This window comes from Nuphar pumila, chromosome 2, assembly GCF_984573655.1.
Source record: "Nuphar pumila chromosome 2, dmNupPumi1.hap1.1, whole genome shotgun sequence".
NCBI lineage: Eukaryota > Viridiplantae > Streptophyta > Magnoliopsida > Nymphaeales > Nymphaeaceae > Nuphar > Nuphar pumila.
The window spans coordinates 40,039,371-40,063,730 of record NC_143250.1 but is presented as its reverse complement, the minus strand read 5'-3'; the positions used below and the strand labels follow the sequence as shown (position 1 = coordinate 40,063,730).

The 24,360-nt window shown below is 37.4% G+C and overlaps 2 protein-coding genes across 2 annotated transcripts; one reads left to right on the top strand and one right to left on the bottom strand.

The window, feature by feature from the left end:
- The first annotated feature begins 102 nt into the window (after window positions 1-102).
- Window positions 103-18,258, top strand: LOC149845313 (putative casein kinase II subunit beta-4). The gene is made up of 7 exons (XM_089995687.1): window positions 103-206; window positions 431-814; window positions 10,071-10,074; window positions 13,380-13,598; window positions 16,861-16,970; window positions 17,059-17,224; window positions 17,824-18,258. Exons 2-7 carry the CDS (start codon window positions 545-547, stop codon window positions 17,952-17,954), a joined length of 900 nt encoding a protein of 299 aa, XP_089851813.1. The 5' UTR covers window positions 103-206; window positions 431-544; the 3' UTR covers window positions 17,955-18,258.
- A 2,445-nt stretch (window positions 18,259-20,703) lies between these two features.
- LOC149845312 (P-loop containing nucleoside triphosphate hydrolases superfamily protein) lies at window positions 20,704-23,976 on the bottom strand. Its single transcript, XM_089995685.1, has 4 exons — window positions 23,844-23,976; window positions 23,525-23,567; window positions 21,603-21,682; window positions 20,704-21,167 (listed from the first exon to the last, which is right to left on the bottom strand). Exons 1-4 carry the CDS (start codon window positions 23,860-23,862, stop codon window positions 20,743-20,745), a joined length of 567 nt encoding a protein of 188 aa, XP_089851811.1. The 5' UTR covers window positions 23,863-23,976; the 3' UTR covers window positions 20,704-20,742.
- Window positions 23,977-24,360: the final 384 nt, after the last annotated feature.

Here is a 24,360-nt window from a genome sequence, read left to right as displayed (position 1 = left end):
AATAACTTAAACAGTGAGAGCTTTATGTAAATTACTGATAGCTTAGATGGCTTTTTACAAATTATGAAAAATGAAAAATATGGGAAAAAAGAAAAAAGAAGAAGAGGAAACGGGGAAGGGTGTTTGTTTGTGGGGTGCGCTGTCGCCCCTGGTCCCTGCAAATCCTCTCTTCTCCTTCTTCCATCCACAATCATCGCAGGAAAAAGGTACGCTTCCTAAAGATTGGAATCAAACGGAAGAAAGTGAAAAAAACTCGATCGCCCCCTCTTTTTCCCTTTCCTTTTTGGCCTAGGCCTTCCTCCATTGTATGAGCTATCACAGACTCACGAAATCTCGATTTTTATTGCGTTTTCTTGGTGTGGTTCGCGTTTATTTTCGTTGTTTTAGCGTTATACGTGTGAAATTTTTGGTTTCGTGGCTTCTTTTGTAGGTGGGTCGATTCGGGGAGGGGTTTTCATTTTTTGGGGTGGTGTTGATGGAGGCGGAGATTCTGGGGATTGCGGATTAGAGGGAGGGAGAGGGAGGGCAAGAAAGAGGAGGGGTCATGTACAAAGAGCGGAGTGCTGGATTGGAGGCGAGAACGGGGGCGTCGAAGTCCGACCTCACTCTGCGTGATCCGCTTGACCGGAAACGGATCAGTGATGTGCTGGACAAGCATCTTGAGAAGTCGTCTCCCTCGACCTCCAAGGGAGGGGTGAATGGGAATAAGGATCGGATTTCGATCCCCTCGACATCCAGTGCGAAGATGAACGTCGGGGACGGCCGTGATCACAAGGACGGTCGGTCGGGCTCCCTCTCAAAGAACAAGTGCTTTGTTATACATAATATTGTCATTTCAAGGGTTTTCATTTTTTTATTCTATTATCTTCCCCATTTGGCAAATTGCTATATTTTTTAAAAAAAAATTGTTATACATAATATTGGCTCAGTCATTTTTTTACTTTTCATATTACAATAATTGTTATATTGATTTTCTGTTTTATTTATTACGTTTAATTGTGTCTCAAGATCTAAAATGTTCCATTCCCCTTTTCCACAATTGGAAGTTTGTGCTTAATTTGCTGTAATACAATTTGGCCTGAAACAGAGTTGAACTTAAACCATTGAAATGACATGATGACAACGAGCTCCTTGAATGTTCAGATGTTGCAACAGACTCCAGAGAGTGCGAGTTTTAGATTTGATTTTTTTTTATCAGTAGCAATGTTATGAAAAGCGTTGAGGTGTAGCGATGGGCTCCACCAAAAACTGAGGCAAGGCATAAGCAACCTCTCTCTCTCTCTCTCTCTCTCTCTCTCTATATATATATATATATATATATATATATATATATATATATATATATATATATATATATATATATATAGAGAGAGAGAGAGAGAGAGAGAGAGAGAGAGAGAGAGATGCATGTACTTATGTATGTAATGTTGTTTTGCTCATGCTATCTTGATGAGAATATATGTTATATTACCTTACCCTACCAGTGCCTACTAATTAAAAGTACACATGGTTCTAGTTTGTTTTTAAACATTTTTCAGGACAAACTTCTGTGGAAGGTTATCTCTAAAATATCAATGATACTGGTGGCTTCACATGGTTATGCACTTCGTTATCCTTTTGATTTTTCAAAGGGGCAGTCATTTACTGAAACACAACATTTTTAATGAGTGAATGATTAAGTTGATATTTTCCACTAGTTGAAGTGTCTTCATGTGCATCTCATTTGTATATGTGTGTGGTTAGGGATGCCAATGGGACAGATCCTCTAAAAAGACTAGGCGGGACTAGTCGGTACCTCAATTAAATATAAAAAAAGTACACAAAATATACATAAAAATATGTTTAATTCTTTTATTAATAATAAGATGATTTCATTACACAAATACAAAATTACACATGCTTTCACAAAATATATTAATATACATAACCAGAATATATATATATATATATATATATATATATATATATATATATATATATATATATATATATAATTGTACACACACAAGTATATATTATTTTCAATATTCATGTATATTCAGTATAATCAACAAAATATGCTTTCAACCTTTCACAAAAGCACAATAACACATACATATATAAATAACATTACATAATTCATAATGCTAAACATGCTTTCAGGTTTTTATAGAAAAATTCATCAGAAACAAAGTAACACACACATATATAAAAAACATAATCAATTAAAATTAATTGTGCATGCTTTTAATGTTTCACAGAAAAAATCCTAAAAGCAAAGTAGCACACACACATATATAAATATAATAACTAAGCATGTTTTCATGATTTCACAAAATAAATCACACAAACACGCGCACATACATATAATTATAAATAAATAAATAAATAAATTTTATATATATATATATATATATATATATATATATATATATATATATATATATATATATATATTTGAGCTGCCCTCATGCCTAGGCGGAGGCAGCTTAGTTGTGGACTAGGTGCCTAGTCGGCAAAATTGGTAAATTTTAAGGTACCCACCTAGGAATTGCAAAGCATAGGCATTTTACTTAGCCTAGCTGACTAGGCGGACTAATTGGGTGCCTGGTCAGGGCTTTTGACTACATAGGATGGATCTAGGCATTACCAAATCCGACTTAATCAGATCTGACCTAATCGGATTCAAAGTCAGACAGAAAAAGATAAAATTGAATCATAGTCACAGATATTGGATATTTTCAAAATATCATGATATTATCGTTGTAAATTCAATAAACGATAATATAGGTAAAATATTGTGATATTTTGAAAATATCGCCAATTTGATAATATCACGAGAATATCGCGATATTCTCTTGATATTATCGCGAGCATATCACGATATTCTCTTGAAATTATCACGATATTATCAATTAGTTTAACTTTTTTATTTATTTTTTACATTTTAAATATGTTTTTCTTCTTTCTTTTATATTTTTTACTTATTTCTTTTATTATTTATGTATTTTTTGTTTAAACATGATATTTTCTTATTTTTGTTATTTTTATAGTTTTTAAGCCCCGAGATTTATCACCAAACCTATAATATCGTGGGAAATAGCCTCACCATGATATAGCCAATACCGATATTTGTGGCTATGAACTGAATCCAGATCCAACTAGTCCAAAATCCGATATTTACACTTAATCAGATTCAGATCTTTGTCGGATTTGAATTTCAATGAAAAATTAATACTGAATCTGACTAATCGGATATCGGGTTACATCCGATCCGTTGACATGCCTATGTGCGAGATATGCGTTGCGATGGTGCATTTCTTTTGTTTCTGTTATTGTTTCCTTGCATTTGTTTACAGTCCTGTTGGTCTTATTATTTATTTCGGTCCCATCAAAAGGGAGGGACCAAAGGTGATAAGAATCATCATTTTTTCAAGTATTTTCCAAGTATCAGAAACAAACATCATCTTTTCAAAATGTGCATTTTTTAAAAACTTCATAGCACATGCCTGATTCTCTGTGCATTTAGGAAAAAGAGCATAATTTAGATATTTGAGCCTAGCTAAGCACACTTTTGATCCTTGGTTCAATTACCCCTGGTAAAGGCATCAGGAACGGTTGAACCTCGTACCGACAGACGAGTCCCATTCTATGAAATTTTCCAGCAAATTTAAAAAATGGAGGCGAGTAATTTTCAAAAGTCAATTTTCAAAACTTTGGTCGAGTTTGACTTGCAGAATCGTTTCTCTCTCTCGCAGAGGGAGAAAAAAAATTTGCGATGACAACAGGTTTGGCGACGGGACCTGTCTTCGCCTGATCAATCATGTGCTTTGGCTTAGCTCAATTATCAAAATCGTGTTCTAAAAAATGTCAGCTTTTGCTTTCTGATATCATGTCAACCTAGGAGCCTAGACTCGAACCCAACTGACATGGATTGAATGTAGACTAGGTATGGTTTGGTAGGACCAATTGAGGAGACTTTATCCATGCTCACATAGACTTAGGTCTCATACAACTCTCATCAATCTAGGATGTGTTTGCAAACCTTGTTTGCTTCTTCAAAGTTTTCAAAAATCTATCTCTTTAGGTCTTAGGGCCCTCTGTTTTGCTTGCATGTGCTCATATTTCAAAAATCACCTCACTTATTTCTACTCGGTCTTTACGTTGCTGGGCTTTCTTCCAGAACCATAGTTCGGGACAAAGCCTCACAACTGGGCCACTTATTTGGGCTGACGCCCCCCTGCCACGTACCAAGCGCTATAGTCCAAAGTATATCGGCAAACGCTCAAGGATGTTGGGAAAACACATGTTTAGAACCGGAGATAAATTTTTATGCCACGTACTTCGGGTTTCGACTCGAGTATATCGGCATAGCATGATTGGACACAGATAATCTGAGCCTAGAGTTAGGATTAGGGTCCTATAGCCATTTTTAAACTGATGCATTTAGAGTCAGCTTCTTAGAGAGTATTGAATGTGCATTATTGTTTGTGCAAGATGTGATTATAGTCATTTTCCCTTCTATTTCCTCATATTTTTCATAAAAAATTTCAAATATACTGGATGATTTTTCAAAATACTTCAATTTTCATCTTTTGTGAAATATTTTTTTTTCTCATTTTTTTTAAAACTCTCTCTTGAGTAGGAATAAGGACTCTTTTAAGGAGTCCTACTCAGCCCTAAAATAAAATTTGGAATTAACATTAATTAATTAATTAAAAAATATTTAAAAACTTCCAAAAATAGCCAAATTAACCCAGAAGGCTCCTTAACCTTATTAAACCCCAAATTAAAGCTTTATATTCAATTTAAAGCTGAAAAAATCATGGGGCTTGGATTTGGATCCAGATTTGGATCCAAAAATCCAAACCCATACCCAAAATGAAAATAGATCAAGATCTGGATTAAATCTAGATTTAAGTAGGTCTTAAATAAGATCCAAATCCATAATAACTCGGATCATATGCCTTGGATCCCATCCGATCCAGCTTCGGATCCAATTCGATAAACTGCTCAATTTTCAGAAAAATACGATTTTCGAGCCAACCGGAACTGCTCGCTTCATATTTGATATGCAATGATATGGTGGGGTGGTGAAAACACCCACGGTTTATAGAATCTCATTCATTTGAGTTCTTGGTTAATTAGTGGTTCAAGAATCTTTATTCACAGAGGAGTTCTAGTTCGATTGTTGGGGGAGTGTCAATTTTTGATGGCTTGCTTTTTTGACTTTTGATGTCTTTGTTCTTGTGTGCGTTAGTAACGATCTAGGAATCAGATATTATGGAATTTAGGCTATTAGTTTATTTTTATCAAAATCTAGTTTGCAAGGCACTAGTTTGTGACTTTTGTTCTCATGGGCTGCAACAAATGCTGAAAATTTTAACACTGGTTAAAATAATCCATATTCTTCAGGAAAAAATGCTTGGGAATATTGGTTATTATTTTATTAAGTGATTATGGAATTGTGATATCCTTTTTATACATAGAGAGGGTTGACATCTCATTTTTAAAGAGGTTTTGTTCATGGAGAGCTTTGAATGTGGTCCTTGGGTTACAGAGTGAATGGTAGAGCAGGCTTATGGCAGCTCATAAGCTGTATTTGGATTAAGCTTCTAGCATAAATCTGGAAGTCCTCCCATGCATGCTTGTGAAGAATATTAGCTTAGAAAGAGATAATGCACAAGCATTGAAAGAAAATATTTATGCTGCTGGCACATGAAGGGCTATTCTTATTTTTAACATTTATCTGATCATGGAAACTATGTATTTTGTGTGGGCTTGACAAGGCATTGTGATTTCTAGGTTGCTCTACCAATTCTTGATTGTAATTTGTTGTTTAATGTATTCATGCTCTCTCTCTCTTGTTTCATATAACGAACAACACTTTCATGATGAAAGAAATAGATGTTAGGAACTTGTTGGGCTTCATGTTATGACGACATTTTTCTTAGCAAGGTAGGTGAATATAGTGCTTACTGGATTGTCTTGTGGTGGAAGGTCATTAAATTCCAATGGTAACTGTTCTGTCAGAAATATGACCACACTGGGTGACACATTAATCTTTATTGACAAAATTCATTTCAGCTGGGAGCCACATCAGGCAAGGCCTTTAATTGTACAGGATGTGTCAAAGGCATGACTATAACTTACAAGCCTTACAGTTGCATATGTGCCTCAAGGCATATATTGTATGTTATAAACCTGATTTGCAGAATTGTGTTTCAACAATTTCATGGAGGGTGGGGTATAGAGCTCTCAGTGGAGGTTGTCAAATGAGTAATTGTCCCATTATAGTTACTTATTACCACACAGTATGCTAAATTAATAAGTGATGGCAGACCCCAGCCTAACAAAGACTCATGTGGATGCTGATGCAATGGAGTGAAACAAGGGAGGAAAATTGATGGGATGTATTTCTTTTAAGAGTTTGCCTTAGAGATAGACCTCTGATGTTGCAAGCATTGGTCAAGAGTTGCCCATGTCTATACATGTCCAATCTACCATGCCGGTCATATCATACTTGAAACTTCGGTCAATGGCTTTAAGAATAACATGTACCATTCCAAGTTTTACATCATGATGATCCATGCTAATGCTGAATAACTTGCATATCTACTGAGTGTTCAATAAGTATCTCAGTTGAGTAATGACAGTTGTATCACAACATGCATTTGAGGATTGATTACATCAGAAATGGTACAAAAAGAAGACAAAGTTAGTGAGCATGCATATTTTCATGAAATAAAGTGCTAGGAAAGGACAGTGACTACATTTTACATGTCTTAGTTGTTGATGCGCATTGGAGGCATCCTTGACAAGGCAATATCTTGGAGTTTTTATCCAGGGTGAATTTTGAGGAAATCTTAGTAATTAAAAAATGTTAAAATTGAGGAAATAAAGAAAAGGCATTTTTAGCAGAATATGTCAAAAAATTAGAAAAAGAGTGATCGCCTTACATACATAACCACATATCTGACATGTTAACACTTTGTGCCCATGTCTCACATGGACACTCACATCAGTATCCAGGTAACATGGGACATGATTGATATGTGGAGGTGGCAGGTTTGATGACTCTACATCCCTTTATGAAAGGAGCTTTTGGTGTATATGTTGTTTAGGTGTGTATAGGTTTTCCTATTATCATAAGTGTTTGTTTGGATGAGAACTGGGGGTTTGACTTAATTGCAATAAGGAAATTGTAAGTTCAACTGAACATGACTTTTGCATTGTGGGAGCTCAAGATGCAAACTCTAGAAGATGATGTAATTTCTCCTTCAGAAATGTATTAACATGCAAGGCAGGAGGCCCAATGGATGGAAGAAGAAGCTTTCTTATTGAATATGTTATGAGATATAAGAATCAAGACTCAAGACTATGTTAAACTATATAGCAAGTTGCATCAATAGAAAGAAGACCCAATTCGATATAGAGGATGCTGTGACTTACAGCTCCTTTTAGCATGTTGGAGTGTATGATTGGTTCCTATCTCTGTCTTATTGCTAAACAAAGTTATGCTTATTTGTGGAAACTTACTTGATTTTGGGATGGGGGACCACTTGGCCGGTACCTCCCTAGGTTGTGTATTGTGATGTGGGAAAGAGAGCCAAACATCTGAGTTAGCATTTGTGTATTAGTTCTCATTTTCACTATTAGACAAAAAATTATTAAATAGATAGCACTAGTGGCACCATAAGGCTTTGTTTGGGAACCGTTGGTAGGGGTGAAAAAATTGGCAGATTTTGCAACAGTATCATTGCGAGGATATTATTAAATCTGCCGATTTTTAACACCATTTCCCCTCCAAACTCCTCCCTGATCTCTGTCTCCCATCCCAAAACCAGGATTCCAATCGATGGTGATGATGGGGATTCCATGAATCCCTCTTTGCCACTCCCATCATGGGCTCCCCAACAGAGCCTAATATGGAGCATAGTCAACGATATTGCCGATGTTTTGAAAATGTATTGATATTATCGGTATTTCAAGGTCAGCTGATATTTTCCTGAGATTTTCAAAATACTGCTAGCACCTAAAATATGGCGATACTTTTTCCCGAGATTTTCAAAAAACATCTTTTCTTTTGTTTTTTATATCTTAAAAATTTAAAAAAATTTCCTTTATATTTTTGCAAAAAAAAAAACTATAGAACCTATTATTTCTTATCTTTTTTATTATTCATTATATTTTTCAAGTTTTAAATCTTCCAATATTTTCCCAAGATTTTTTTGAGAAAAACAACTTTTTGAAAAAAACTTCTGACAAAAACCTTGCCGAGAACGATATTGGTGACTATGATATGAAGAGGTAGGAACATTGTATTCACCTTCAAATCTTTCGATGACACCATAATTGAACCTCGGTAGAGCTTATTCTTATAAATGAAAATGTGGGATTGTGATACACCATTTATAGCAAGATTGTTTTCATAGTGCTCAAGGCGAATTGACTAACTATGGAGTATGGACACCTTATATGAAAAGGAGTATTGTCATACCTTTTCAATGTCTGATACCTGGATTGGTAGAAGCAACACTATGTTGAGTGAGGGGTCTCTTGTTCAAATCCAGGTGTGCTTAACCATGTGCTTGACTATCAGCCTAAGGTGAAGGGCAACTGTCAGGGAGCCGTGCTAGTTTTGCATCCTGTTGGCATTTATATGTCTGGAGATGCCGATAACTGTTGATTACATCATGTCAATGTCCTGGGCACGGAGGTGGGGAAGAAAGATTACCTTCTGGATATAGCGGTCAAAATCCACTGGTGAAATCTTTGGTTGGAAACTGGTGATAGATAATTTAGGGATGTGGTCTTGTATACTCTGCAAATTGAAGGGCACAGTGGTGTGAGTTCTTATGCAAGCTTGGCCTGGTGAGTAAATATCATGGACCATTGTCAACCAGGTGGTTCATGTGCTAGTAAACCACATTGATGCAAGGAGTTCAATTCTGTTAAGTATTGATAATCTTTTTATCAGTATTCTTAGAGCCGTAGCAATTGAAATTCAACTCAGGGTTGCTTGGAAATTGCTTGATTAATTTTTCAACATTTTCATCTGTACTAGGCTACTAGCAAGTATGGCTCTTCCAATCATCCAATTTATTTCATTGTATCTTTTGTGTAAACTAGCAAACATGGACTTCCAGTCACCCAATTTACATCATTGTATATTTTGTGTAAATCATAGTTTTAAAACCCGGTGACTCGTCACTTGGCTCGTCCTTGAGTGACTCGGTGACTCGGCTGGGTCATGTTAACTTTATATTTTAACATGTTTTTTGACCCGGTGACTGGGCAATCCAGGCTGAGTCGACCGAGTCAATCTGGCGAGTTTTTAAACTATGGTGTAAATTATTGTTTGCAAACTCAATAAATTTCTTAGATCTCCATCTGCTATGTCACTAGGACACAACATAAGAGGCTACGTACCCGTGTCGACACGGCCCGACACGCGTACGAGTACCGGGTGCGGCACGAGTACGTGGGCCTATGGGTTGGGTCAAATCCAACTAAGACTCAACTCTATTTTTTTTGGTCTAAACCCTCTCCCTTCCCACCCTCGGTAGCAAGAGACGAAGAAGAAGAGAGAGAAGTAAGAAAAAGAGGAACTGAGAGAGATATACCTTCTTTTTTTTCTTCTTCTTCTCTTACTTGGAGAGAGAGAGAGAGAGAGAGAGAGAGAGAGAGAGAGAGAGAGAGAGAGAGAGAGATGTGGGGTGGGGGTTATGAAGAGAGGGAGAGGGAGAGAGAGGCGGTGGGGTGGGGTTAACAAGAGAGAGAAAGGGGACTTTGGCTCTGGATCTAGATCCACACTTGATCTAGACCCAAAAACTCTCTCTCTCTCTCTCTCTCTCTCTATATATATATATATATATATATATATATATATATATAGCCATGTCCCCCGTACCCTTATTTTTTGGAATTGCCGTGTCGTACCCGTACCCGCACCCAAGTGACATAGTCCATCTGTTTAACATATACCTTGACAGTCTTCATCTTTCTTTTTTCTTCTTCTTTACTATACTGCCCGTGAATTCTGCATAATCTTGGTATGTGGCTGTTCTCATATTTGAATTTAATTTTAGGATGGTGGTTAATTACCATAAGACATTGCTCGACAAATGCCATCTATGACTTCTGTCTGCTAGTGATCTGCTTTTCTTTTCTTGAATTACCACTCAAAATTAAAACTTTCTCTGTGCACTTACTCATAGAGGTTGTGTATCATTCTACCAGCGCTTCAAAGTGACCAACAGCCTCTAGTGTTGGTTATGTTGGTGTTCTCTGGAATATTGCATTTCATGAACTAAATTCCCCTATACTTCCTTATAGAGGGTGTCTACCATTCTACACGGGCTTCAAAGGGACCAATAGTCTAATGTTGGCTTATGGTTATTTTAGCAAGTATTCTCTGGAATATTGCATTTTATGACTAAATTGTTAAGTTGTATTTGATAATGCATTGTATGATGGGCCAAATCCAGTGCAAGCCTCAAAAATACAAAAGATGTGCCTGATAGAGATTCACACTAGCTCCTCTGTGGTGGTTGCTGTAATTTAGGAATCCCTGTTGTTCCACAATTCATCAAGGAATCCTGGCATAACTCAAAAAGGATGCATTTTGTTAATGATGGAAGTAGCTCTCATGGCTCTTGTGCCTGCATCAAAATTTATTAAAATCTTAATGTGCAGTCATGATTGGGCTATGAAGGTAGGTCTGAGTCTTGGAATCTAATTACTTGTACAGGGAACCAAAGGCCTTATGATATGGAGGCATGGATTAACTTGTTTTTTTTCTTATGTTTTCATCAGAAGTGGAACCTGTTCAGAGACATGGGGACTAACCATGTCATTAGTGGACTATACCTGGAGTTCTTCCTGTTACTTCATAGCATTGTTTGTGAAATATTAAACATGTCAATGAGAATAGCTATTGACGTGGCTTATTCTGCCACTTTCATATTGTGCAGATGACATGACATATCTTCAAACAGGCCGACCTTCAACAAACTTATTTTGTTTGTTCTCCAAGTCTTTAAAATTGCAACCTGTACTTGCTCTATAGGACAGCACAAACAATGTTGCTTTTACCATTGATGCTGAAGTAGATCTTATGTAAAAGTGGTTTTGGTTGTGGAATTATATACATCTAAGCATGAACCTTGCTCCAAGGAAATCCTAGGTCATCTTCTTGAACGAGAATAGAAGGCTGTACTGGACAAAGTATCGCTTAATGTGCAGTCATGATTGGGCTATGAAGGTAGGTCTGAGTCTTGGAATCTAATTACTTGGACAGGGAACCAAAGGCCTTATGATATGGAGGAATGGATTAACTTGGATTTTTTCTTATGTTTTCATCAGAAGTGGAACCTGTTCAGAGACATGGGGTCTAACCATGTCATTAGTGGACTACACCTGGAGGAGTTCTTCTTCCTGTTACTTCACAGCATTGTTTGTGAAATATTAAACATGTCAATGAGAATAGCTATTGACGTGGCTTATTCTGCCACTTTCATATTGTGCAGATGACATGACATATCTTCAAACAGGCCGACCTTCAACAAACTTATTTTGTTTGTTCTCCAAGTCTTTAAAATTGCAACCCGTACTTGCTCTATAGGACACCACAAACAATGTTGCTTTTACCATTGATGCTGAAGTAGATCTTATGTAAAAGTGGTTTTGGTTGTGGAATTAGAAATATCTAAGCATGAACCTTGCTCCAAGGAAATCCTAAGTCATCTTCTTGAATGAGAATAGAAGGCTGTACTGGACAAAGTATTGCTTTATGGTACAGTAGATCTCTCTTTTGCTCGAAGAACTGTGTTGATCAAATTGGTTTCTCTGGTCTTCCAGTTGATAAACATCACTCATCCTGAAGAAGTTGAAAGTTTGTCTTGGAAAAAAGTTGAATCATCTGGTGCAAGCGATGTGCACCTTTATGGCCTCTCACTTGCAGGATTCCTAAAAATTTATAGGTTCCTGACCAGAACTGTCTGAAGTGAAAGGCACTATATCTTTGACCAAAGGGTGGTTTGCTGCGTGACACCTGTAAGTTAGACAAGCTCATTTGGTGTATGAATCGATGTAGCTGCTACTCGTTTCAGAAAGTGGCTAGTGGGGTAATCAATGAAATTTTGACCAATTCTTGGTTCAGCCATCTATATTGATTTGATTACAAATACACAAATTTCATAGCATGGAGACACTGATGGCTTATAACTGTCATTTCTAAAGCATTTTTGACCTTTATAACGTTTTTGTGCTCAAATTGTTGACTCCTTAGAGATCATTTAATATTGGTTTTGACACCCTTTTTTGGGTAATGGAAGCCCAATGGTGTGAAATGCTGATAATTAGTAACTGGAGCAATTTAATTGTGAGTAATATCTTAGATGTGGCTAGTTTTTATGCCCCAGTTTCACGCTGTTGTGGTTGCTGGGCAATCACTGGTTGAGCAAATTTATTCCACCTCTCTCAGCACCCCCTACGAGTCAATGAATGAAGCTTCTTGCTGTTGCTTTTACAAAATTTGTGAATCACAGTTAAAATATAGATTACGAGATTTAGAAGTCTTTATATGCTTCTCAGCATTACTACCTTTTCACATGATTAACCACTTTGCTCTCAAACATTTTATCCCACTATTATGCTCTTTGGATATATTACCAATTATTTATGAAGAAAAATAATCATTACTTGTCTAAAATAAAGCATCAGAAACCAACTAAATGTCAAATTACAAGGAATCATCAGCAAACATGGGCAACATTATTTGGCCAACTACACAAGTGAATTTTGAAAAGAAGGAAATTCCAGAAAATATTCTCAGACCACGAAAAGCAAGTGTTTGTCCGCAAAATCTCAGGCATGGAGATGTTTATTGTGGTACATAAATAACAATGATGTAGGACCTTTTCTTTTTATAGGCAAGCTGGGGTTAGGCAGACCCTTACCAGATATCTCTTAAACCCCACGTGGCAGAGGGATTCGAACCTGGGCCTTCAGCTTGGCACAGGACCCCACTTACCACATGGGATACCACTTCGGTGGTAACAATGATGTAGGATCTGGTCCGACTTAATTTCGTGTTTTTGTGTTACACAAAATATTTCATGCAGGAAGTGCACAGCGGTAGTGATTCTGGTCTTCCATCCTCTCCATCCTTAGTCAAATTCTATGCTCTCTCTCCCAAAATGTTCACAATGAAAAAAAAATAGTTAAATGAGCATTTAATTGCCATGTTTTGCCTTCTATGGTGCTCCTGGGTTTTCTTATGATGTGGTGAATAATCTTTGCATGCGGAGTACTCTCTCTCTCTCTCTCTTTAGCATTTGAATGTTGGACTACTCTTGAATGATATGGTTTTGGTATCTTTTTCCTCTTGTTTGCAGAAGAGTCAGAAACAGATAGTGAAGAATCTGATGTTAGTGGCTCAGATGGGGATGATACATCTTGGATCTCATGGTTCTGTAGTCTTAGAGGCAATGAGTTCTTTTGTGAAGTTGATGATGAGTACATCCAGGATGATTTCAACCTTTGTGGATTAAGCAACCAAGTTCCTTATTATGATTATGCCCTTGATCTAATCTTGGATGTGGAGTCCTCTCACGGTAAGCTTTGTTATTGCTGTTAGACAGGTTATTTATTAGGTTTTTTTTTTCAAATCTGTCCCTGCCTTATAGGCTAATCCCATATTAATCCCTACCTTATCCCTAATCTCAGAATAGTCCCTGCCTTTTGCAGAACTGTGCCAGATTGATCCTTGAGGTCAACTGCCGTCAAAGTAAGTGACGGAAACCGTTTAGGCCCAATGAAATGACACTTTTTCCCATAAAAGAGGGATGATTTAGGAAAAAGATAATAAGGTAAGGACTATTTTGGAAAACACATTAAAAAATATTTTTGGGTTCTTAAAAAATAGATATGCGTTCTTGATTGTAAACTTCAGAAAATGAGAACTATTTTTTTGTGAATGCAGAAAATGAGACAACTAAAGCTCACTTCTATGACCATTACATGTTTTGGGCAAATCGCCATTTTTACCTATTTACTGAACAATGGACAAACGTAGTGGTGCTATGTTTTTGAGTGAGGCTTGTTGCATTGTATGGCATGAACCCTTTCAATGTATAGCAGGTGACCTTCATGGGTGCTTAATAGTGGGTAAATGTGAAGTCATCATATCTTGGCTACCCTATTCAGATCAGCTGCTACAAGACCGAACCACCTTCCTATCACCCCAATATCCATTGGCTGCTTTAACTTGGTCCTATCATCCTAATCAATGTTGTTAAAAATTTGCTTTGAGGTGCAAAAAGCGTGCCTTGAAGCTAGGCGCGCCTCAAGCATGAGGCGCACACCATTTGACCTTTTTAAGTCATTTTAAAAAAACAAAAGCGTAAAAGGGAGGAGGGGGGGGGGGAGGGTTGGGTCCTGATTGATTAGAGCAAACCCATCTTTCCCTTTCTCCTCCTCCACCTCTCTTCAACCGGCAGCAACATTCCGGCATCGTTCCAGTAACCAGCAGCAATATTCCGGCCCTTCAGAAATGGTACGTTCTCTCTCTGCCTCCGTTCCATTTTTTTTCTGTTTTTCATTTTTCTTTGTTTTTTCTCTGTTTTTTTCCTTCTTTTTTACTTTATTCTTTTCTTCTTCTGTTTTTTTTTCATCTTTTCCTTTCTTTCTTTCTTTCTTCTTTGTTTTCCTTTATTCTTCTTCTTTTTCTTTTCGTTTGTTTTCTTTTTTTTTGTTTCTTCTTCTTTTCCGTTTCCTCTTTTTTCTTTTCTGTGGCTGTGTGATGAATGCCATGATGTACATGTATGTGTACTTTATGATGAGTGCATATGATGTGTGTAGGTGAACATGTGGTGTGTGTATTATGCATTTGTATGTGGATGTGTGACTGTATGTGTGTAGGTGAATATACAGTGTCTATGCCTGTGAGTGGCATGCTGTGTGTATTGTGTAATTGTATTTTTATGTGTAATCATGTGTGTGTGTGTGTGTGTGTGTGTGTGTGTGTGTGTGTGTGTTGTCCTCTACTGAAATATCTAAATCTATTTTTCATATGTATGATATATGATATATTTCCCATATGATATATAGCATTATGTTGTCCTCTATACAAATATGTAGAATGTTAATTCTTGCTGATTATCGTGATTTTATTGAAGGTTTCTTATTAAAATTGATATGTTTCTAATTTGTTCATATATATTACATCCATCTTAGTTTTTTTTGTTGCTTTTGTGGTACAAAAAATTGGCACATAAATGATGCATTTTCTATTTTCTATTTTTTATTTTTTATTTTTTTTTAATATTTTTGTGAAGCTTACGCTTTATGCCTCGCTTCATGAGCTGGCCTTGTGCCTTGCTATGCCTCAATGCTATTCACAATATTGATCCTAATATTCGTTGCCTTGAAATTAACCCTATTAGCTATCCTTGTGTGTTCTTTGCTGCAATTTTCATTACTGCTACCACCACAGCAAGATCTTGTTATGCAAACCAGCCTTGAATCAAGTCCTTCCCATCGTGAATCTCCTCCCCAATTTACCAGACCCATCTAACCTAACTAGTCCACTGTTGGACCATATTAGTTTCAAAATCCCAAATCAAAAACCCTAATTTAAAACATTAATCGAAGCCCCATCAAGACCCTCCATGAAGAACCCCAGTTAAAATCAAAAGGCTTGAAATAACCTTGCATGAGCCAAAGATAACGTTGCATATGTTGAAAAACCCCTTGCACACACAGTTGGACCGAGTTTGAGAACTTCTCCATGTTGAAAGAGAAGCTTGGACACACAGGCACCTCACCACATAGGACTAAAGTTGTTCCTGAACAAAACCTCCACTATTGGGGAACAAACCTACACAACCTTGTACACGCCTTAGAAGCCCTCGTCGATGCCAAAATATGGTGCAGGAAGAAGAACAGACGATGTTCAATGGATTCCGGTAGAGGCCCTTATGGTCTCATGAAAAAAGAAGGGCATCATGTAAAACACAGGCCCAAAACTGACTTTTTAGTAATTTGGGAAGTCCAATTGACCATGGTAGACTCTTAACTAGAGTTAACATCACGGTTTCTAACAGAAGGGTGATTTTATCCTAACGGTTTGAAAGGTGGGGGACTCGTTTGGGACTAGGTATAAGGCAGGGATGAATGTGGGATTAGTGGCATTAGCCTATAAGGCAGGGATGAATTTGGAAAAAACCCTATTTATTATTCTTATGTCGCTTTGAGTTTGTTTTTTGCTTTGTTTTTTTCCTATTATGACAAAGCTACTTTGTGGATTATTCTCTCAAAGTATTCCGGCCATTGTCCTTAAATGTAAAGTTTGAATTCCTTCAGAATGTTTTGGTTTTTGTATTGTTCTGAGATCCATGTTTGAAGTTAATGGCTTAAAGAGATGTTTGAGATGGCCTTTTGTGTCATTTAGGTGCTTAAAGAGGAGAATTGGAATCTTGAAGGAGTTGCCATTAGGCTGGTTTACTCTAGAGCATTGGTTTGAGCATGTGTTTTGCAAAGTGTGAAGCATGCTCAACTCAGGAGCTTCCATTTCCTTTAGTTGCCTAGATTGAATTGTGTACTCAAAACATAAATTCCTCCTTGGAATAGCAAAAATTTAAGATTACTTGAAAAGCATGATTCTAATGTAACAGTTCTGGTCCCCGTCTGCAGTATTTTTCAACACGACCTAGAATGAATTCTTTATTTGGAATGGTTCCAATCAACAATGTGTCCTAATTTATAGATGAATCCTGAACCCAAGAATTAAGAGTGATAACTATTTCTTTTCTGTGTGTAAACTATCGTAGACAAGGACAATGGGTATGACTAGCATGTTTGGTGCTTACAAAGCAGGGGATATTTTTACCGAGGAACAAAATGAGTTGGTGGAATCAGCAGCGGAGATGCTTTATGGTCTGATCCATGTCCGATATATTTTAACTAGCAAAGGAATGTCTGCCATGGTGAGTCTCCTATTTATTTTGTTTTAATAAACTAGCTACAATTTCAAATTTGTTTAACATTTTTTTTTAAATGGTAAATCCTCAACAGCTGGACAAATACAAGAACTGTGATTTTGGAAGATGCCCAAGAGTTTACTGTTGTGGTCAAGCCTGTCTTCCTGTTGGTCAATCAGACATTCCTCGATCAAGCACAGTGAAGATCTATTGCCCAAAATGCGAGGATATATATTACCCCAGGTCCAAGTACCAGGGAAGTATCCTTTTTTGTTCTCTTTCTAATGCCTTTTTCCGAGGGTCCATCAGCCCACCTGCATGTGTTGCCCACACATTTATGAACACATGCATAATGCAGAAAAATCCACTTACAAATTAGTAGAAAATGCATAATTGAACAAAAGGCCATATGCGTATCCCATATTATGGATCAGATAGAACATTGTTGGAATTTCCTACTGGAAGCAGGTATAGCTTCCACGCTTCCACTCATTCATTTGTAGGGCTTCATGTCTTTATCCAGTGTAAAGGAGGAAAGACACTTCTTTTTATGAATGTTTTGCCTACTGCAATCCTTGATCTCTTCTACTTCTGCTCCTTGAAGTACACTTGGCTAAGATGGCAAAAGGGTAGAAGCTTTTGCAGTCCTGTTTATTCTCATTGTCTTTATTATCTGTTAAACCTCTAGGAATTTGGTTTTACAATCCTTGATCTCTCCCGCCTCTGCTTCTTGAATCATACTTGGCTAATATAGGAAAGGGGGAGAAACTTTTGCACTTTTCAACCTATTCTCAGAACTGTCTTATCTGTTTATCCTAGTATTCTTTTTTATTAGTGAAATTTTCTTAACCAAATCCAGACATCGATGGAGCTTATTTCGGAACAACCTTCCCACATCTTTTTCTGATGACATATGGAAATCTCAAGCCACAGAAGGCATCACAGAGCTATGTTCCGAGAATATTTGGTTTCAAGATCCACAAGCCATGATGGTTGATCCACAAGCCATGATGGTTGTGCACTATCCACATTCTGCCAAGTTTCGCAGCAACGGCAAACTTTTCATGGAGAAACAATGAGAAAGTGGCTTCCCCTGGTAGAAAGGTTCTGCCAGACAACTTTACAAAAAAGTGGAAAGAATGCAAGTCCAGCCTCCTGCTCCTTCTCTATATATATTCCAAACAAAATGTCTAAAAGCAATTGACCTATCAGGCTTTTGTTTATTTTTAATTTGTATTCAGAAAGCCTATTTAAGCTGTAAGCTGTTCTTAAAAGTTGAGAGTTTGATGAAAAATCCATTCTAGTGTGTTGATGGCTTAGGCACTTTTTTCTTTTTCTTCTTTCCTTTTGTGTTTTAGTAGCTTTTGTGGGTTATGTTGGTTCTCTTTTTGGACTATTTATTTATTTATGTTGGCCTTTTTCCTTTTATATGATGGGGTACTGAATCTGATGGGTTCTGGTGAATTCCTAGGTCTCCTTTATCATATTTGGTACAATTCTGAGTGGATGGAATTGGTGTTTGATGGGCCACATGCTATTTCTTTATGCGTAGGATAAATCAAGCTATTTATATGCTAAAATATTATAAATGTATGGAACAGACAATGTCAATGAGCTATCCATGTAAATTTTTCATTATTATTTTAAGTATGCCGAGACAAGGAAAACAAATAAGGCTCGTTTGGGAGCCAGAGATAAGAGCGGATATGGGGAGATGAGAGGTGAGATGGAGAACCCCTGAACTCCCTGCTGTTTGGGGTTCTGTATTTGGGAGATGGGAGTGGGGATGGCCTTCCATCTCACGTTTTCGACTACATCCTAAAAGGGATTTAGTTGACAAATCCGCTTTCATCTCCCACTTCTACCTCGGCTGCCATCTCCACTCTTATCTGTCTCATCTCCGGCTTTCAAACATAGCCTAAATGTGAATAACCTAATTGATTTAGTAATAGCAGACTTCCTTTCTAAAAAATAATAATAATAATAAGAGCGGACTTCAGCTTTCAGGATAGTATTTTCACCCCTAGAAGTGTACTGAAGGGGATTTGATGATGACCTTCAATTATATTTGTAAAATGATCTTATAATTGGTGACTGCATAATAATTTTTGTATCAATTGGAAACATTGCCTTGAGGACCACTAGAATATGAGAACTAGAGTGTAAATTGATTTATGGTGGGGTTTTTTTCGTAAGCCCGACCCTACAAGTGTGATATACATGCTTGGTTTTAAAGGGATAGACTCTTGAATAATCTGATTGCGATGCATAAGAATTTTGAAGGCTCAAAATCAATGGCTCAGAATTTTTGTAAATATTAAAACATCCAAAAACCATGTTTTTTTGTAAAAAAAAACATGATCCTAGCAAATGACCATTTAAAATAAATCTACTGTATCAGATTTGCAAAAAAGTATCAGAAATCCCTAGTTCACACTCTCGTTCTCATATTCTAATGGCCCATGCCCTAATTATGAAAAAGGTTGACTGTTTGGAAGCCAAGGTCTTGTAAACCTTCCATGAAATATTTACATCAATTGTTTTCCCATCTGTAAGATAATTTTAGAACATTTTGTACAAGCCGCTTTGCTGAACCATGCAGCCAACTAAAAATGCCAAATGACAAATTCAAGGAAAGGAAAGTAAAGAAAATACATATTAAAACAAACTAAATGAGTTTTAGCTAGATATATAGTTTTATGTGAAAAGCTAAGGGAATAATGTCTTACAACAAAGAGAGCACTGGATAGCACTAAAAAGATCTCTGAGATGCTTATTTGAAACGGAGGATAGGTATTTCCTGGAAAGACCTAGATCATCATATATGCAAAGTAAATAACCATACAGCTTGAAGGAACCAGGGCAAGGATAACCAAATGAACAGAAAAAAGAGAAAATTTAAGAGGGATTTCTTTGAGGAAGATCAGGTGCAATGTGATGGCACACTTTTAGCGTGCGGCTGCACCTGACCACCCTCCATCTATTGCTGGGCCCCACAGCTGACAGGCTGTATCCGATAGATAGTGGGTGATAAAAGTGCAGCAGCACACTAAAAGTGTGTAATCACATTGCACCTAATCTTAATTTGATTTCTTGACACCCCGGTTCAAGTGATGGGGCCTGCAGAGATTGACACCCTGCCACATGACCCACTCTCAAGCAGTTAAAAGTTAAAAACCCCATGGCTGGCCCCACTTCTTCGTTCACCAAAGAGTTCGTTGCTTCGGCCTTTAGGCTACGGATGTGCACCCCGGGTATCAAACTAATGCCTTAAGCTGACCCACCTAGTCAGGTGTATAGAGCCCTTGTAGGCATTGGAGAGGGATGTTTATAAATGGAATACCATAAGGGAATGCAAATCAGCCTTGAGACTAGCCTTAATAAAAAATATCAATGAAGAAAGAAAGCTCACAGATTTGAGATAAAGATAATAATTTACTGAAAAAGTCATCTAGCTCCACTTTCAAGTCCAAAAAGGGCATCTAGTTCATGTCTGTACATGCAACTGGTTACGATTAAATGATGCACAATGGTGCTCAGTATAAAACCTCAACGAGGATACTGTGTTGCTGTATTAATTTTCTATAGGCTGCTATTTGTAGCATATTAACATCATTTAGCACCATCTGTCCGAGATTACTCATAGTTTGTGCTTGTTCAATGTGATTGCAGAGAATACCATAATTAAAAAAACAGAACACATGCCATAGACCCAGTAAGCAACACAGTTGCATCACACTGGCTAGAGAAATTTCAAGATCATTCATCAATTCCAATATTAATTATCATCTGCTTTTCCTCCATCCAAAATACAAGAAAGCAATGCTTGAATATTAGCAACAATGACATCCGGGCTTAGATTTGCATCAAGTACATGTACGCCCTCATCTTCACGAATCTCAAGCAAATCAATCTGTGACTGTAACAGATTAGCAGGCATGAAGTGCTTGCCTTCAATTTCACGTTGCTTCATCCGGGCTTCGATCACTTCTACCGGTGCCATAAGGCAGAAAAACTTCACTATGTCAGAACCATGAGTGGGATTCGCTTGTCGAAGAATTTCTCTGTATTTAAACTGCAGAGCAGAGCAGCTCAGAGTAACTGTTTTCCCATTATCGATCACCTCTCTGAGTGCATCACGAAGAATTTCCAACCAAGGAATCCGATCTTCTTCAGTGAGTGGCACCCCTTTGCTCATCTTCTCTGTATATTTCAGAAACCTCAGCCTAAAGATTCCATAATTGATTGAGATGATTCATCATAATATGGCATCATCATCTTCACTATACAATTCAGAAATCTCAGTCAAAACATTCCACTAGTGATTGGGACGATTCATCACAATATAAAACTACTCCAGTCCAATTACTGTGGAGTTCAAACTGGCCTAGTCCTTTTGATTCCATACTAAAGTCAGCTAATTCATATGAGGACTGAACTTGATCATCCAACCAAGTAGTTGGTCATATTCGACATGATTCAAGTTCTGATCTCCCCAGCCGATGTGGCCTGGTAGCTCAATCAGCTTGGTAGGAATTCAACAAAACTTTGATTATTTTGAATGGCGCAGCGCAGACCAAGTTGGTCGATTTGAAAGTTTTTTAGACCTTTCTGTAGGGTTTTATAGAGATGTAATACCTTTATTTTCTTTCGGATGAAAATCGTCAGCATCAAGAAAATCACAATGCATTTTCTCTGCAAGCAGCCCACCAATTGTCCTATGAATCAGGCAGCACAAGAAAACTAGAGTTTCAGATAGAAACATAGCAGAGGTCAAGAATATATAGAAAGAATACATGCAACAAAAACACAGTAATATGAATATGGTAAGACTATCTAATGATTTCAAATATCATACTAGTGATCAATATCCTTCGAGTATTTAATAGCATGAGAAGTTCAATGATTATTTCTTCTATGTCATGCAAAATCATGAAGGCCAGAATAGTGGACATCCTTTCGTCCTCAAGCTATCAATTACAATAAAGTTTAAGATTAAAAAGAGATCAGAATTTTTCTCAGAGTTAAAGAGAGGCTTGATTTTGGCCTCTCTAAAGCATGACATGGTCTTTGTCACAGGCATAGCCATAATCCAAAGCATGACATGATAATGAAATTTTGTTTTCCCTCTGGCAAAGTCTTCTCTATTTTAACCAAAGCAGGTAGCCAAGATGTTTGACTAGACTCTTTCATAGGAAACATGGCCTCTTGGGTCGTTGTTAAGGAGGATGAAACAAACATATCCATGAGAAATGTGGTGGGACTCACATAATAAATGAAAAAGGCATTTTTCAATTCTTTCCTATTAAAATGAGTTCACGCCTCCTCCCGTGGGGAAGCGCTTTCCCTCCTGGGTGCCTCTTTCAAGAGAAAGTGGTTTCCCTTGGATGGAAGTGTAACAAACACGTCCCATGTGATCATAACGTAATAGAGATCAGGTGCGTGCACCTCATCACCCACCATCTGCTGTTGGGCCCCACAGCTAACAGGCTGTATCTCAAAGACTGTGAGTGATCAGGTGAAGCAGCACCACTAAAATTGTGCAATCACATCTCACTTGATCCTCCCTCTGCACAACAGCAGATCCAGTAATCGGGGCCAAGTACTTTAGGAAGCAGATCAGGTCATGATGAACATGAGCTTTTTGCTCATGCCAACATCGTGGCCGTCTGTTTGCATTTTGGATGAATGCCACGTAGCATATAACTGTTCTCTTGATTTTTTAACTTTTCAAAATACAAAACGGACGGCCACGATGTTAGCATGAGCAAAAAAGCTCATGTTCAGCATGACCTGATCTGCTTCCTGCATGCACTCTTATTCCTAAAGGGATTCGGGATCCAACTACTCCAACTATGCAATCACTTATCCAGAAAAGTGGGAAAAGTTGGAAATTTGCATCGCACTCCATAACACAAGTTCCTAACTTATCCTATCGTTCCAGATAAGTGGGTGTTTCCAAACACCCCTTTAATGAAAAATAAAAGGTATCATAGAGGGGAATCCCAAAATGCTCTTTTAAATGGTTGTTGGAGCTTGGAACTGTCCCAAGCATCCCTCTTTGCCCATCTGGTTTGGAGATCTGAATTAAAAAAAAGAGAAGAAAAATAGAAAGAAAAAAAACAGAGAGGACTATGAAGAAGGAAGCCATAAGATTTCTATGAAGTCCTTGAGGGAAAGGCATGCTTCCCACCAAAAAGAGAAGAAGATTGAAGGGTGCAGGAAACACGACATCTTTGTTTCAAGGAAGTCATCTCAAGATGCATAAAATCAAAACCCCTTCTCTTGTAATCTTTTCTTTCTCTCACTAGAGAGAATTTGCTAGATTTTCAGCAGTGTGTTTCGCCAATTTGGGGTTTTGCAAAGTTGAAAGAATATAAATATTTTCTCCTTTCATATGTTGTGTGGATTGGGGATTAATTGGATTCTATTGTTGTATTTTATGATCATCTTGCTTTGTTTTTGTAATTGGCAATTCCCAAACTGGATCAGTTAACATGTAGAAAACAAGATGATTATAGGAAACAAAACAAACAAGAATTAAGCACAAAAGGACTTACGATTTGCCGGATCCGCTGACGCCCATGACAACAATGGCAAGTCCTGAGATACCAAAGATTGATGAGAGGAAGATGAAGAAAACTAACTCAAAAGCGTCAAATAACAAATACCCAAAAATTTCTTTTGGAAGAATCAATTGATAGAAACGCCATTAAGGCTCTTCTATCAGTTTTGGTCACTCTTTGTAGATTAGAAACTCGTTTTTGCTTTCCTTCTTTTCAACAAACAAGAAATCCTGTCAGAAGAATATGAAGTTGGCTTGGAACTTGACAAGAGAATAGTGGTGGGCTAAGAAACGTAAGGGAGCTAGTTTCTTACCCTTGATATCATTAACCATTGTTGGAGCTCTCTCTCTCTCTCTCTCTCTCTCTTCATGGGTTCAACATTTTGTTGATCTTCATGAGTGGTAATGTTGATCTTCTTTCGGCTCTTTTCTCTCCACAAATTCGTCTGTATAGCAAGGTGGTATAAAATCTGAACGAGAGACGTCGCTCTAGGGGTGAAAACGGGTCGGATTCGGTCCGGATCCTATCAGATCCGAATATGAATCCGAAAATCAAACAGTAGATCCGAATCTGGATCCGGGTCCGAATTAGATCCGAGAAGGTTAGATTGGATCCGAATTTGATATACATATGGTAATACCGGAAACAAACTAAAACAAAACAAGCTATTTACATATAAAAATGCATTGAGTTGTATTTTGATTCGGATCAACCCCAGATCTGACTTTAAATGCTAATCTGAATCCGACCCTAATCTGAAAGTAATCTGATTGATTATATTCAAATACAGTCCTAATTCACATTTGAATTTTACTTAAAGAATCTATATA

Excerpts from the sequence above, each read along its gene's own strand:
- LOC149845313 (XM_089995687.1), top strand. The coding sequence starts at position 545 with ATGTACAAAGAGCGGAGTGCTGGATTGGAGGCGAGAACGGGGGCGTCG. Across the intron at positions 16,971-17,058 it reads GCAAAGGAATGTCTGCCATG|CTGGACAAATACAAGAACTG; the intron begins GTGAGTCTCCTA and ends AATCCTCAACAG. Across the intron at positions 17,225-17,823 it reads CAGGTCCAAGTACCAGGGAA|ACATCGATGGAGCTTATTTC; the intron begins GTATCCTTTTTT and ends AACCAAATCCAG.
- LOC149845312 (XM_089995685.1), bottom strand. Across the intron at positions 21,683-23,524 it reads GTCAGCGGATCCGGCAAATC|GACAATTGGTGGGCTGCTTG; the intron begins GTAAGTCCTTTT and ends CCTGATTCATAG. Across the intron at positions 21,168-21,602 it reads TCATCCGAAAGAAAATAAAG|AGAAGATGAGCAAAGGGGTG; the intron begins GTATTACATCTC and ends TGAAATATACAG.